This window comes from Limulus polyphemus, unplaced genomic scaffold (assembly GCF_000517525.1).
Source record: "Limulus polyphemus unplaced genomic scaffold, Limulus_polyphemus-2.1.2 Scaffold3206, whole genome shotgun sequence".
Classification (NCBI taxonomy): domain Eukaryota; kingdom Metazoa; phylum Arthropoda; class Merostomata; order Xiphosura; family Limulidae; genus Limulus; species Limulus polyphemus.
The window spans coordinates 109,222-126,316 of record NW_013668816.1 but is presented as its reverse complement, the minus strand read 5'-3'; the positions used below and the strand labels follow the sequence as shown (position 1 = coordinate 126,316).

Genomic DNA, 17,095 nt, shown 5'->3' with positions numbered 1-17,095 from the left:
AAAGTAGTTATGGAGTTATCTCGACTGAAACAAGAAGAAGAAAGATGAACAATTTGGTGGGTTGGTCACTTTCTAAGATGCTTTCTTAGCGATGGTTTCTTGCCTTGTTTTTAGGCTTGTTGAGTAAAGAAACAAGTGAAAGTTAGTGGCAATCATCTTTTAAAGTAAAACTCTGTCAATGTCAAATTTTTAGTATGATATTTGTAGATCACGTCAAAACATGTACGTGTAGAGTTGAAGCCGTTTGGCTTCAATAAAGTTTTTATTGTGTAAATATAAAACGTTGTTTTTAATTATTTATTATAATTTATAAAATTGTTTTTTACTATTATAAGTAGCATGTTATGCATGTAATGACTATCAAATGTTTGCTTTAATTTACTATATAAAAGAAAACTGTAATAACATTTAAAAGAACAATTTTATGCCATGTCTAAAATATTTTTGAATTTTGGGGATTCTTAACATAGGAGGAGAGTTGTTTGACAGGAACAGTCAACACAACTGTCAAGAGAAGAGTAAAGAGAAGGCCTTCAGTTATTCATCAGGCTAGAAAGGTAGTCAATTCACAGGAAAAGAGTTTACACAAGTCCATGCTGTCTCGTTCGAGACTTGGGAGCTGTAAGTATTTGTAAATTAAAGATACATTCAGTGCATTGTGTTAAATTTTCTTTCTTTCATAATCCGATATTGTAGTTGAAAACCTTGTGTAAAGTGTTTTAACCTTTTTGTATCTGTGTGTATGTATTATAAATAGAAATCATGAACTAAGTTTTTCTTTCAGTTAACTTCTCTTTTTAAGCTCATTTATATGAAATACTAAATTGCAAAGTATCTTGGAAATTACGAACTGAAATATGAAAAATACATTCTTTAGTAAAATAAAATACTAATGACCCTTTAGTAAAGACTGTGTTGGAGTTAGTTGTGTCTTTAGTACTGCTCATAATGTTGAGCTCTAAGTTGTGTCTAATATAAGGTCAGTTCTTGCCTATTAGACAACTTAGTTTTTCTTCCCATCCCCCTCCCTTTCACCAATCTAGTTAAGTCTAAGGCTACGTTTACATTTTTAGAAATCCCACAAACTAGCTTTTATGTTGGAGATGGCCACTAGTTTGTTCCAATGACCATAAAGTAGGTGTTTTAGAACTGTTAATGATTGTAACCATTTTTTATAGTGTAAAAAGGTTCATTGCTTTGAAACTTGGGTGTTTAATGCTACTTTATTATTGGAGTTTGTTTTAAACTGATTATGTAACCTACTTGAGTACTTTTCGTATAAATCAGTGGATGTCTTCTTAAATTTGTCAGTAAAACACTATTAAGTTAACTACTCACTTTGACTGGCAAATTTTGTTTTACTTCACATTTTGGACTCATCAAGTCTGAGAGTTTGAATGAAAGAGATAATTTATGGCATTGGTTTTCACAACCAGGAAAAATATTTTCATTAAATATGTAATTAAAACATGCTTTGTAACTACTGTTGTAAAGAAAAGTGAAAAATTTGAAGCATACGTTTGGCTTTTTGTAATTGCTGAATATGTGTGCAGCATATATTTAAAAATAACCAGACTGTTTGTTACATCTCTAGTTTTTGATGTGGTTGGTGCTCTTGAGAAGATATTGTACAAGTGTGTGTATTTTACTAGGTGTGTATGTTGTATTTTACATCTGTTGTTAATCAGTGATCTGATGTTTAGGTTTTTTTACTGTTAGTTTCCTCATTCTGTTTTTTTTTTTGTTTTTTCTTGTAGAATTTAATATTGGACTTGCTGTCATTTTATGATGTTTTTCCTGTAGTTATTGAATTATTACATAATTAATGAGATGCCCTCCACCAGTTAGCAGATACTGCCATGTCTTCTGGATATTTACTGGACTTCAGTCTCATAACATTCATCTTTATGAAGATATCTTGTCAGATGAGAAACATGTGGAAGAAATAATATCTTTTTTTTCAGCAAATAAACTTCCATTCAGCAGCATCACTATCATTTCATTGTATTCTCAAAGTTTTGGTGTTTATAAAGCAATTAAAAATGTGTCTTGTTTGGTTTTTAAAGACATGTTCAGATCCTTTCAGAATTTATCATTTTATCACTAAGGAGATTTGCTATTTCCATCTTGTATTCACTTTTACCACATTCCAACGTTTTCTGTTCTCAGGTACAAATCATAAGAGAAAAATCCAAGCTTTGCTAGCTAACAATAAAGCCTTGGCTCAAGCTTTAGAGGTTTCCAAGTGTGAATTACGTCAGAGAGATGAAGTTATCCTAGAATTGTGTCGTCAAAATAGCTTAACAGTACCTACGGTGAGGAATAGTTCTGAAAGATTCTTATTATACTTTCCATTTTAGGTTGCCAAAAATTTCTAGTGATAGTGAATGGTAATAATAAACATATAGTATATTGTTTATTGGATATATATTTTAATGAATGAATATTATTAAGAAATCTTGTTAAATATGTAAAAAGTAATATAGACCATTCTATACCAACCCAATCAATATTTTTGACTTTTTTGGTATATATATATGAATAAATTAATTATATTTTTTTTGTTTGGAGACCCATTTACATGGGTTTTCATATCATGCTTTCATTTTTTGACTTTCCCAGTAGATCTTTTCATACAAATTAACTTTATATAAAATTAGATTATTTCAAAATAAAAGATAAACAGTGGTGAAAAACAAACAAACATCCCCAGTCTTTAATTGATGAAATATCAAGTTTTACAATCTTGTGTTTGACTCTACTGGGACTACTGAACTCCTTCCAGATATAGAGTACATACCTGAATATGAAAGTTCAAGTTTTTAATCTATATAACATGGCATATAATACTACATTATTTTACTGGTTCGTTTGGGAGGGGGAGGGTTCTTTCAAATTTTATATTTTTCTTATACTTTCACTTATTACATGTGCCAAGCTTTGTTAAAACTTTTTAGAAAATGGTGCAGATATCACTTCATTCTACTCTGTGCTGTGGCAGTAGGGTTAAGCCTGACACAGGTGTGTTACATGAGGATTCTCCATTCTATTACTTATATAGCTCATTACTAAACAAATATGGAAATTATTAATGGGTTATTCACTGAATTGTTTACTTGGCCAAAACTTTGGACAGATTTAGGACATTATTTGCAAATTGAACTAATTGACTCCTGTTTTTTGGTAATCAAGTGGACCTGAAAGGATAATGGGTAGCTAATATGGAGTAGTCTTACTGTGGAGTAATGTCATGATGAAAAGTACACGTACATAAGAAAAGTGTGTGTCAAACTACCTAATAATATATGTATATATGAAGGGGTTGTTACTGCTCAGAGTGTATTACAGGTCAGCTGGAATATGATCTTATGGTAGGTTACAGAAACTAGTGTGATAAAATATGCCTATTTAAAAAATATATTATTCCAGAATTTAGTTTTAAAGTTTATATGTGTCATTTAAATTTAATCTGTAACGTTAAATACTTTTCTTTTATATTCATAGTTAATTAAAGGTAAGCTCCAGGAAGTCTGTAACCATTTGCATTCTATGGTTAAGATACTACAAGAAGCTCTTACCCTGTGTGATCGACCTGAGGATTCCACTGTACTACTTACCTGTAGTGATGAGACTAACAAGTCACTAAAGGTTGATCAGTCACAAAGGTTGGTACTTAATTGTTTTAAGTTTTACTGTCCTTAAAAATATTTCTTTTTTTTTCTTATAAGCATGTCCAATTAGTGGTTTTATAAGTATATATATATATTTTCTGTATTCTTATTTAGAAGTAGCATATTCCATGTATTGTAATAACTTTTTCATCACTCTACATCTAAAATGTCAAGAAATATGTAATTTTAATATTTTTTTTCTTTAGTTCAGAGTCATTCAGTATTGTTTATACACATTCTAGGGTATTGTTATATTGCTTTGGTTGTTATAGTTATTGTGCTGAGTGTATGCCCACACGTTTCTTTCCTAGTGAAGCTCACTGGTTGCATTTTATTTTAGTTGGCAAGGCAATTTCCATTTTTTCATCTAGTTGTTTACTGTGATGTGCTTTGTTTTTGAATAAAAAAGAAATGTTTGTTAATGTGCATTTATTAAAATTTTTTGCTGATATTTTACTTTTTTGTCTGCCTTCATTGAAACTTTTTATTTTGTTTTAAGACTGAGTACCTCTGGCCAGTATGCTGGTCTAGGAGTTCATTGTCGTAAATTCCTGCTTTTAAATCTGATTTTTTTAAAGTGTATAATAGATTCAGTGTTATTTAAAGATGCTCCCTGGTGGACCAGTGGTAATAATGGGGGGTTTATGATGCAAAAATATTGAGTTTCATATTCATGATAGGCACATCATAAATAGCCCATTGTTTAGTTTTACGCTTAGTAACAAACAAACAAGTCAGTTAAAGTTAATTAATGAATTGTGTGGGATTTCATGAATAACTGATTGGTTTACTAGAAATTTTATCAATACATTGTGATATATACAATTTTCATCCTAAATGTTTTAGACTGCCACAGGCATAGGACAGCTTGAGAACAGCATTTAGAATTACTTGTAAGCTAGAAAAATACATGTTTAACACTTTTGTTTTTCTTGTGAAATATAAATTTTTATTGTGAGCCATGTAGAAATGTTTATAAACTGTTATGAAACTTCTTTAATAAAATCTCACTTCATATTGTTGGGGTGCTTAACTCGCAATCTGAGGGTCGCGGGTTCGAATCCCCGTCACACCAAACATGCTCACCCTTTTAGCTCTGGGGGTGTTATAAAGTGACGGTCAATCCCCCTGTTCGTTGGTAAAAGACTAGCCCCATAATTGGCTGTGGGTGGTGATGACTAGCTGCCTTCCCTCTAGTCTTACACTACAAAATTAGGGACGGCTAGCGCAGATAGCCGTCATGTAGCTTTGCGCGAAATTCAAAACAAACAATCATCTTGTTGGATTTTTCTGTTTTCGTCATGAAACAGTTGATAAGTTAGTAATTATCATACAGTAGTATTAAAGTGTGAAGTATGATACTTTGGTGTGTTTAACCAAAGAAGTTAATTACTTGTAGTTTGTTGTGCAGTTGATTATTATTATAAAAAATGACTATTTTGTGGCCTTAAGCAAGCATTTGGTCAATATTTTTGTAACCAAGTGTTTGGTCAATATTTTTATAGTTGATTGTTTTAATAAACAACAAAAAAAACTTAACTTAGATGTATTTCTAATAGCAGAGACAAAATTAACTTTGGACTTCCTCCCCAGTAGAATACCCATTCTTCCACTCATCTTAATTATTCATTAGTACTTGTAATTGGTGAGTCATTTCAGAATCAAGAATAGTGACAAAATGCAGACTATTTATAAAAGTGCCTTCTAATTTTAAAAATATTCAATAACATTCATCAGAATCATTTTTTTTTATTCCTGTAAACTCCCAGTGGAGCATAAGGCCGCAACAACACCTCGCCAACAGAAGGTGTTGTTGAAGTTACTAGTAGTAGGTTGGTTTTTACGGGGTGGAGTTGCTAGCCCCGTGCCCAACCCTCCCCCTTTCTCACCTGGACTTGGGACCAAGCAAAGGCAGAGGTTGGCATGTTTGGTGTGATGGGGATTCGAACCCGTGACCCTCAGATTACGAGTCGAGCGCCCTAACCACCTGGCCATGCCGGGCCATCATCAGAATCATTAATAACATATAACTGTTCAGTTAGTATTAACATTGCTACCAATAATCAATTAATAATCAATAATTGATTAGTTATGCATAATTTAATGAATTTAAATCCAATTCCCACTGCTAATTACTTGTTTCATACATAATTTGATATTTATTATAAATCTGCTGCTTGTGGTTTTAATTATTATTCCTTTATTTCATGTTTTTAATGTTTATCTTGCCCATAAGACATCTCAGATACGTGTTAACAGGAAGTATTATTCTAATCCCAGGTATCCAAGGATAGGTGTTATAAAAAGAAAATTGTCATTACTTAACATAAGATATTTGTTTTACTAAGTGAAGTAATCACTGTTTATCATTAAACTAACCTTAGAGGAGTTTACTCAAATGTATATTCTTGCTCATTTGTTGGTCAAAATATACTTAACACTGTTTACTCCAAGGAATATATGGTTGGATAAGCAATACACCTATCAAGTTTCTAAACTGTAATAAGACGGTTCATCCATCAACAGTAAATTGTATAAAAATCCAATGTTATTAATTTTTCTGTATCCCAGAATAATCATCATTTGTTCTGTGTAGATTTTAAATTCTCTTTAAAACATCTGTATTTTTAATCATTTAGCATTTGTCTGTTTTTCACTTCAGGTTTGTATTTGTTAGTATTTTTTTTGGCTTTCTCTTAAATGTGTGCCTCTGATGTTTTACTTCTTTTTATTAGTGTAACAAGTACCATTACTCCTGTACATGTTCAAGCTAAGAATAAGAAGAGTTTTCTTGGACAAAACAAGAGTACAAAATTCGAAAAACCTGCGGAAAATCTTCTCAAAAAACATAAAAGTGACACATCTCAAGATACACCCTGTTTGTTGAAAGTTTCTCAGTTTAAATCAAACAACCAAGCACCTGCAAGTGAAATGACACCCATTATTGAACAGTCTTTCTTAGTGGAGGAAGAGGCTCTACCTTTCTTAATTGAAGGTAATTTTTTGTTAAATTTATTAAATACACAAAAAAGGTAGTATTGTTTAAACTGATTTTCTAAAGCTTATGAAAAAAAAAATTTTTTTCAACATAACTTCCAAACAAAACAAATTTTAAAACCTAATCAATTTCTTGAGCAAAAAAAGGTATTATTATCACCAGTGATTTTGCATGTGTTGTAACTTGTTTAAAAAAGCTACAACTAAAGTTGAATTGAATCTTCACTCAAGTAATATAAAATGACCAAACTGTAGCTTCAAAGTATATTTATTATAACATTCCTTTAATCTGAATATTAATAATGTAGCAGTTGATTGAATTAAATAGCTTATAGCTGGCATTATAGTACATTATTACCTCCTTTCAAGCTGAGAAAATATTACCTAGTTATTGGCCAAGGTAGCTTTCGTATAACTTACACTACATTTCATTATAATCTTTGATAAAGTATTGTTAGTGTGTAATTGTTTTAAACTTTTTCTCTTTCAAAATTTGATATATACTTTTATACCTACTTATTTGTCCCATTATTTTCTAAAACTAACAAAACTACTTCATGGCCAGCCCTCCACTGGCTCAATGATAAGCCTGAAGGCTTATAGTTGTAAAAACCTGATTTTGATATCTTTGTTGGGCACAGCACAGATAACCCATTGTGTAGCTTTGTGCTTAAGTACAAATAAACAAACTTGGTGGCCAGATTTTTGGTTATTTGGCTGAAATACTACTCAGTACATCTCTTTAAATCACGTGCTGTGATATGTAAAGCTTGGTTAATTTTCTTAAATATCATCCTTTAGCTTAGATGTTAGAAATATTTCTTACAATGTATACTAAATTACATTTATGAGGCTTAATGTTAGATAATGATCTAAGGGTTAGTCTGGTTTGATAAGCATCAGTTTCTATGAACAAATTTCAGTTAATGGTCAACTTGAATGATGCTAGTCACATTTTAAACACTGCATGAGGTGAAATTGAAATTGGCACTGAGTAATATATGATTAAGTATCTGGGCATTAAATATTTAATATCTGTTGTTTAAAGGTTTTGGCCGGATGGTAAACTTTCATATAAAAGAATTTATGTCTGTCTAGAATAAATCACAAATTACTTATATTGTATAACTTATTCACTCATTTCTAATGATAAGTGAGTGCCATTATGTTACTAACCAGTATTTAAAAGCATACTTCACATCTTACAGATAAAGATACCACAAGTGTTTTAATATCTGATGATATCATATCTCACGTGCACATCAACAACAAGAGGAGGTACTCATCAAGAATTGAAGGGAAGCAAAAGTCACTAGAGTTTGTAGAAGAAATACATACAGGAAGTGGAGATGGTGACAGTCTTGATTTGTTATCAGAAGGAGGGTTAGCAGAAGAAACCCTAGAATCTTGTAGGCAGTTTCATCCTTCTGTTTTACTTGAAAGACTATCACATGATCCAATTACAGGTAGCAATCTTGGTGATATTTTGCCCAATACAATAAAATCAAAACGTGCAATAGAAGAACAGGAATTTAATAACAACATTGATTTGTCTGTCACACCCAAGTTACCAAAACTTCATAGTAAGATTCCTGTTGTAAAATCTTCAAAAACTGAAAGTGATAAAAAGTTAAACTCGGCCCAGAATCGTAGAGATACATTCACTGTGCCCATACTACAGCAGTCAAAGAGAAAGGAAATATTTCCTGTGAATTCATTTGAGGAGAATTCTAGAAGAGGCACATTTGTTGTTCAGAGATTGAAAGAAGACTCCAAATCTAAAACTGATACCAAATCAATTGAAAAAGTTTCACTAAGTCCAAGCCAACAAGAAAGTGACACTATTTTAATCTCAAGGACATTTAGTGTAGTGGAACCAAACCAAGATATTTTGAAGCCTGAGTTGCAGGGTAATCAAAGTGATAACTCTAAGGAAATTGAAACTTGCTTATCAGGCTGCTCAGTTGGTGTTGTGGATGTGGGGACTTGTGGCCCAAAGGAACCCTCAGTAAAGAGCAGTTCTGAAGACAAAAGACTGCTTCTTTCTCCTTTGGTGTCTCAAAGGCACAATGATAAGAGTAAGCCTGTTCACCATCCTTGTTCACAGGAGGAAGATGCCACATGTGTTTTACCAGAAGATATGGAGCTGACTTGTACTCTAGACACCTTAGTAGCTAGTCAGTCAAGATCCTTAATAACAACAGATCCAGTGGATGGAACTCATCATCCACAAGGATCATCAGTGGAACAAAACCATAGATCACAAGCCAAACTAGCTGAAAAGGTTGAACTATCAGGAGAAAAATCCATCACTTCAGTGGCAACACTTGACCATGAGCAAACATTTAGTGAAGATAATGATGATGACCCAGAGTATGTTCCATCACCAAATAAACATAATAGAAGAAAAAATAAACAAAAAACTGGTGGAAATTTGCATGGGAAAAACAGAAAAGAAAAAATATTCCTAATTTTCGATTCTTTTCCAATAAGGGTGGCTACATATCTAGTAATTCTAAGACCAAGAAAGTTGATAATCAGGCAGGTGGAAAATCTGTTGAGCCAACCCAAACCGATAAGCTGCATTTCTCAGTGTACGATTTGTCTTTGAATGAATCTAATGCTCAACCAAATGCAGTTCCTCCTGATACAGAGCAGGACAAGATCAGATCAGTTGTTGAAAAAAAGAATGCTGAAGACGAGTTTCTTGTTGATAATGCTAAGTGTTTAGTGAAGAAACGTAAGAACCAAGGCAGTAGTGTACCACAGAAGAAACCTTACCTTGATCTTGAAGAATGTCTAGCACATGGAAACCTCACCAAAACTAATGATAGTGTAGTTGAGAACTCTAAATCCAAGAGGCCAGAATGTAAGAAGAAACAAAGAAAGATTTGTATTGATAAAGCTACATCCAAGAAAAATCATCACAGTGAAGGCATATCACAGGCTAAGGATGAAAAGACACTAGCAGACAATATACAGAATTCTCCCAAGGATTCCCAAGTGTTATTCTCTGTTGTTAAGTTAGAAGATATTTTCAGTAGTTCACCTCAAGAGGAAAAGAATGATTTATTTAAAGAAAATATGGAAAAGTGTAAGGAAAATACTTCAGACTTAAGAAGTGTTATGTGTAAACAGAAATCAGACAAGAAAAAAACGAAGAAACCTTCAGTGAGGCACACAAAATTATCAAAACCACAAAACCTCATTGAAATGCCACATGCTGAACAAGAAGGTCTTTTATCACCCGAAACAAATTCAGTTTCTACAGACAAATTGAAACCCTCCTTTGATGATCCTGTAGTGGCTTTAAATGTTTTAACTCTTAAAAAAGATGCAGAAGATGACCGTGATGACAAGGAGAACAAAGAGACTGTTTTCACAGATATTCAAGACACAGAAGTTGCAGTTGAAGAAATAAAACGTAAGTTTTAACTTGTTGAAAAAAACCAAGATATTATTTTACCTTTGAAATGTTTGAGACCAGGTAAAAAAAGTCATAAACTGGCTATTATAAAAGTATTTTAACTCACTAAATGCAGATATAGTGGTGCTTTGAAATTTGGTATGTAACTTAAAAGCTAAAATTGGTCAAATTGGGAAATACGTTATTTAAAATATCAGGATATTTTAATTATTCACCATTTCATAAAAAAATAAATAAAACTTCTACGATATGAGAATATTTAATATTAACAAAAATCAGTGAGTGTGTTTAGAGTAGAAATATTATGAACAATTTGTCACCTTGTTAGAAGAAATTTGAAGAAAACATAATGATTAAATATTTGGTAACCTTTACTGAGACTGATATTAAATGGTTCTTTTAGCCAGCTTTAAAGCTTCGTGAAATACACCTTTCAACATTTTTAAATATTAATTAAATTGTAAATTAATGTATTTTTTTTAATGTATTAAATTGTAAATTAATGAAATTTCTTAAAACTCCCACAATAATTTCTTCACATTCTGGGTGGTGTAGTTGAGTGATAAGCTAGTCAACATTATCTGGTTGATCTAGTTATTGAAGAGGGAAGAAAATGACAGAAACAATATTATTGAAATAAAAGATGCAAGTAAGCTCACTAATTTTTATTTTTAGGTATATCTCATTTAGAAGTCGTTCGTAAAGATTTACTGAAGTTACAAGTAATAGGTTTTATCTTAGAAAGAAACAAAATTCTGCGCTAACACCAGTTTAATGTAGTAAAGCTACAGAATAACATGTTATGTCATCGAATGAAAAGACGCATTGGGGGAAAGAACAAATATTATAGATAATAAATACAACACAGTAATTCTCTTTATTTATGTCCGTCGATGAGGAATAATATGCTACTAAATTTTTGAGTGAGTTATAGAGCAAAATTGGTCTTCATGTTAACAGATAGGGATTTTTTTCTATTTTTGTGACTTTGCTGTGACTTCGACCCTCCACAAACTAATCACTTCTAAGTTGAGTCATAGTCCAAATGTATATCAACTTTCACCCAAATCCATTTGGCTGTTTTTGAGAAATTTTGCTAACAAATGCACACACAGGGGTGAAAACATAATCTCTGTCCATCTTGGGTGGTGAAGGTAATAAACAATAGTTTAGTTTCAAGTTCCTGTAGTCTTAATAAGGCAATTTTTTATATGTTCAGATATTTTAAAGATCAAATAAAAAAAGCTATATTTTGATTATTTATTGTCTTGTGTTTCAGTAATGGGGTGCATGTAAATATTTAAGTCCAGGAAGCAGATTACCAAATATAGTTAGTAACGTACAACATTATAGATATTACCTTGAATTAGTAAATGTTGATTTTTCCAGCAATGAAAAAGTTGTATACTGATGTCTGGTTTCAGTTACAATTTGTAGTGGTATAGTAGTTAGTTCATTCTGTTAGTGTTAAGTGAAGTAGAAAAGAATGTTCAAAGCATATCTAGTCCTGTCAACTGCATAAGTAACATGTGTTTCCCATGTTAAACCCCATATCTCATCTGATTGTTGTTATCTTAGCAGCTAAAATGTTGTGCTGTTTTCTTAGACTTTAATATTTTGTGTTCTGTCTGATTCTGTACATTTCAACAATTTCACCATATCAGTGTGTTAGATTACTGTTTGTTTGAAAATTGACACCATTGATTTAAGTGAACCTTTTGGTTTCTTTGAAAACTTTGAGGTAAGTGCAGTCAAGTATTCTTCTTTGTTGGATTCCTTCATAGTGATAATTCCTTCTGGAAACATGATCTAACTCGTATACAAGTTTGAAACCGTATGTTTACTGAATACATTGAGAAGCTAGTCCAAAAGTTTTATTTTGTTTTTTCCCACAATTACAATTAAAATACTACTTTCAAAACTTACATGATGTAATCCAATTCAGACAAAAATTTAGTATTTAGTGTTTTTTTCTTATGACAATCCCCCTCCTTTCAGAAAACACAGCATTGTCACAGAAAGTCATAGCTTTTGAGGTACTTTTAACAGAACAACCCAAATCTTTTCTTCTTTTATGGCAGCTTTCCCCAATCTTTTCATTGCATGAAAGAGTACATTTTGTGAGTAACTTTTACTGTTACCTTAATTGCAGTTATATTTTATTTGATGATCCACTGTATATTCATTTCACTTCATAAGAATGATGTTCAAAGTTCCTTGCTGCTCGGGGAATACTTCTTTCACTGTCAGTATTGCTGAATTTGATGATAATGATTATGCTTGTTGCTCAACACTTAATTTCTATTATAACAAACTTCTGCTGAGGACAGAAAGTTTGATCTTAGACCACATATTTTGCCAAACTTTTCAATGAAAATTTGGGTGGATGCTGGTAGTGTTTAGAAAGGTATAGAAGTCCACTGAAACTACACTGACGGACCTTGACTGGTGTGTGATTGAATGGAGCCATCCTACACATGAAAACAGATGGGATTTTTGAAGTTTGTCTTGAATCTTGTAAACTTTTGGTATGTGAAACTCTGACAATTTCAAAATCATTGCTTATTATTTTGTTAATGGTACCAGGAGATATGACATGCTTTAATTCAGGAATATAAAAAAATCGTTTTGATGTAAGGATGAGAAATGTACTACCCCAAACTGAAATTATACTAGCCCAACTGTTTTTTTTATTCACTAAAATGACTAAATTATAACAAAATATATATCAATAATGTTATCCACAGTATTACTAACCTAAAAATGATATTGAAAGCTGAGCTCCCAGAGTCTTGTTTCTTATTTAAGGTTCAGTTAGTATTCTTCCTAACTTCTTACAAATATTCTAATTAATTTTGAGAATATGAAAGTTAACTTGGAGATATTCACATAGATTGTACAATTATATATTAAATTACTAATATTTAATTTGGCTTACATTTGTATGGCCTGTTGCTATAGTGCCAAGCAGATGTATTAAACAGTAGGTTAGTAGGCTGATTCGTTAACTGTTAAGATGGCAAAATGGAACAACTATGTTAGGCCCAATTGTTAAAAATAACTGATGTTACATCTTCAAAATCGTAATAAATTATGTTAAAAAAAGATAAGCATCTGGCTTAGCAAGTTAAACCTTTATAGCTTTTGTTCTGAGTGACTGTAGATAAAATATTAATCTTTTTAATTTCTTATAATTATTCTATTTAATTTTGAGACTACAACAGCCAACTTGAATTAGTTTGTGCAATTATATGCCAGATTGTTGATGCTAGGCTGAGCCTGTGTTTGTTTGTCCTATTTCTGTAGTGTTGATTAGAGGTTAGCAATCTTGACCTCCACCTTGTGATATTAAAAATACACTCTCATCTTATTTACATTGAGAACTTGATGTAAAGAAATTTTCATAACTGAAAAATAACTGAATAACATATACATGAAAAAATAACAGTAGGCTGTTGACAACCAGTTTCCTCTCTGTGGTCAGTGTTTCAAAATGAGGGACAGCATTACACTTTCTGAACTGTGCGCTGATACACTTGTTGTGACAGGACTCTTTTAATTGGAGGGAGAAAGACCTGTACTATTGGCAAGTGCTAAGATCTAGTGTGTAATGAAACTGAGACTAATATGATTTACTACAGCGTATGTGTTACAGATGTAAGATTTGTAGGCAGATTAACCAGTCTACATAAGAAATTTACTAGTATCCCCGAAGTATTGAAAATATGATTTAATTCAAAAATATATAAAAAAATTTAAAATCTTTGGCAGGTCACCTAGCCTGCATATACAATAAAATTAAAACAACACACAGCAGTCTGACATTCAGAAAATATCATCCTTTTTTTTTGAACCAAAGAAATAGGCTGCCGAATTCTGAGTGGGCAGTCTGATCATATTGCAACAAATACAGTTGTTTATTAATAAGAGTTTGCATGGAAAAATAAGTAATCTAATCCCAATGAAATATAATGATGTTGATTAGAAAGTTTGGTATATATGAAACTACGTGATTAGACATTTCAACTTGAAAATTGGTAATTGAGTCAGGTGTGTTTTTATATCAGGCTTATGATGGATTAACCTACCATCGATAAACAGACTGCTGATCTCTCAAAAATGTCAGTGACAGTACATATTTTGATTGGGATCATTTAGTGTTTTCTGTTACTGATTCATTTCGCCACTTTCCCAGAGAGATCGGAATTGTCTAATCAAGTTGAAACTCCAACAGAACATGTCTCTTAGACACCTCTCCACATTGGAAATTGTTACATTATTTGACAATTAATGTTGTCAGATGTTAGGCCATCTTCTATCCAGGGTAGGTGCAGTTTCTGGTAAGTACTTAGATGTACGTGCTCCTTTAAGCTGGGTTTACGGCTGCCTGATATTTTATCATAAGACCACTAAGGGAATTTAGGGAACTCCATAGAGACTCATTCTACACCCAGTGTTTGAACTACTATTCTTTGAGAATGACATGTGACAATGCCTCTTCCATTCTGGTATCTTAATTACTCTGATTCTGATTCATTTTCGTGGTTTATGTCACATGACTTTTGCTCTCATTCCTTCCCAAGATTATTGTAGACTATCTCTCTTCTCTGATCCAATTCCCATACATGTTTATGTAGGAATTCTTTGTAAAGAGTTTTTAGTAGAAGCAGAGTTTAATGAATTAAAATGTTATTTTAGAAAAAATTTCTTTTAAGTACATTTCCTCTACTATATGTGTTCTGTTCTTTCTACATTTTGGGGAATTTTTTTAGAAAATGTACAGAGACAAAGGTAGTTAGATGTGATGTTGGCTGACTGGGCAAGGATTATCCTGAAAAGAGCTTATGACATGACTGATCACACCAAACTGTCATGTGAAGGAGATTTAACAGGCCCCTCACGAACCAGTGGGGGACATTTTTGTTGAAAAACAGCAAACAAAAACTTCTCAATCCAGTTTTTCTTAATTTGAACTGAAATTTTTTGGACATTTTTATTGTCTAAAAAGAAAGCATTTCCCACTACAAAAAAGTGATTTAAGAGGTAAGGTGACTGAAATTTGTCAATGCATTACGAGCTTAATGGCCAAGCACAAGAAGCATGAAAGTCTCCAAATGATATGAAGAGGTATTCCGAAACCATTTAGAACCACCTTAGTAGATATTGTGCAGCAAGCCGAGTACAATATAATGCCTGTAGCTGTTTTCAAAGTGTTCTTGTCTGCTCATCCTACTGCTGATTATCGTGATGCTTTAGCCTTCCCTACAGAATCACAGGTGAAATTATTCGAATCACAATTGAAAGCTAAATATAAAAAGGTTGGCAATAGCTTAATTAATGATGCTGAGAATGTGGCTTTATTGATATATACTGAATTTACTCCCAGCAGGTAGATCTTTAATACTAACAAGAATGGATACTTGAGGATGCTGTATTTCACTTTAAAATTTATCAGTTAACAAACGAAAACTTGTCTCGAAAAGATATGTCCAAAAACACCCTCTTTGGGAGTTTCCAGATTGAACTTACTTTTAATATTCAACAAATTCTTGGCTCCAAAGGGATGTGTTAAAACATTTCGGGCCATATCAACCAATAGTGAGGATGATAGTAAGTAGAAAGGCCAATGAAAACACTTAAGATCTATGTTTTGACACATAGCTAGGAAAATAGCTCAAAAGTTTGGTGAGATAAGTATTTGAATTTCTTTTCAATTTACAAATGTTGTTAAAGCATATTCTATTGTTGAGTAGGTTCTTTTATATTTGTTAAAAATAATGCCAAGTATAACTCACAAAATGATAGCAAATAACCTTCTTTCTTTTATAATGTCTCTAGGCTAGGTTCACTTTGACACAAGTTGTTTTCTTTTCTCACTGTAATTTATTACAAGGTCCTGGTTTTGAAATTGAGGTCTCGACTACAACACTGACTTTTATTTATAAATAATGTTCCCTTGTCTCTCAATATTAGACAAAAGTTTTCATTAACATTAACAAGTATTCTAGGTGTTCTGTCATCTCCATCATGACTTTGTGACTGCATTATAACATTGAGAATATAGCTTATAAAAAATGATAACTTCAAGAAATCTGATATGATGAACTGGGTATCTGCAGAATGGACAGTGTAAAAGTTTTGACATCATGGATGTTTGTGATCATTTACATTGTCAACATGGTAGTCTTTAGGTTTGTTCCGGAAAAGAAAGAAGGCAGTAGAATAGGGAAGAAAGTATTAAAAAAACAGTAAAGGAGGGGGAAGATTCAAGGTATGACTAAAAGTACAAAAGAGAAATTTTAAAATTAACTTAGAACTAAAATTGACCAAAAATTATGTGGAGTAAATAAAATATAAAGAATCAAAGTCAAAAAGAAATTTAGGTAGAAATAAAAGTGACCTATACGTGTAAGTAAGTGTTCTTATTTTTTACAAGCAGAAATACGAATATAGAGGGTAATTATATGGTTTTGAAGCCAATTTTCAATTTAATGACACGTACAAAATACAGTTGGTCACTTCTTTCTGACTTCTGCATTAAAGATTCATGTTTTGGTTATTGATTCGTATTATTTAATCTGTATTATTTTTAATTAGACACGTGTGTATTTCTGATCGTCATTAAAAAAATTTTCCTTATTATTTTGTACTTTTATAAGTTCTGTTTCCCAGGTTTCTTTTGAAAATTTCATTATTTAACATTTTATTCTTTTTCATTGAAATCTTTTCTTTAATTATTTCCCTTTGTTTAATAATTTATTTCTTATATATATTACTTTTATCTCTCTTTTTTTTTAATTCCTAATCTTCAACACTCCTTTTAAAAACCAGTTTAAACATTTTTCTGTTGTTAGGGTAGGCATCATAGATAGTCACAAGCTCACTTGAATAATTTGTAGACATCTTACTCATCCCTGATTGAAGAAGGAAAGTACCTTCCAAAAATAGTCCAATTAGATTTGATTACTTGAGATTTTAAGTAGATAAGAGTAAAGCATTG

General features: G+C 31.9%; 1 protein-coding gene across 1 annotated transcript in view; it reads left to right on the top strand.

The window, feature by feature from the left end:
* LOC106468888 overlaps positions 1-9,413 on the top strand; it is a 12,883-nt gene extending 3,470 nt beyond the window's left edge. Inside the window, exons 2-6 of the mRNA XM_022397255.1 lie at positions 471-621; positions 2,170-2,315; positions 3,505-3,665; positions 6,407-6,666; positions 7,877-9,413. Of these exons, the coding sequence (XP_022252963.1) occupies positions 471-621; positions 2,170-2,315; positions 3,505-3,665; positions 6,407-6,666; positions 7,877-9,279 (2,121 nt within the window). The 3' untranslated portion in view covers positions 9,280-9,413. The remainder of the gene's footprint in view (positions 1-470; positions 622-2,169; positions 2,316-3,504; positions 3,666-6,406; positions 6,667-7,876) is intronic.
* Positions 9,414-17,095: the final 7,682 nt, after the last annotated feature.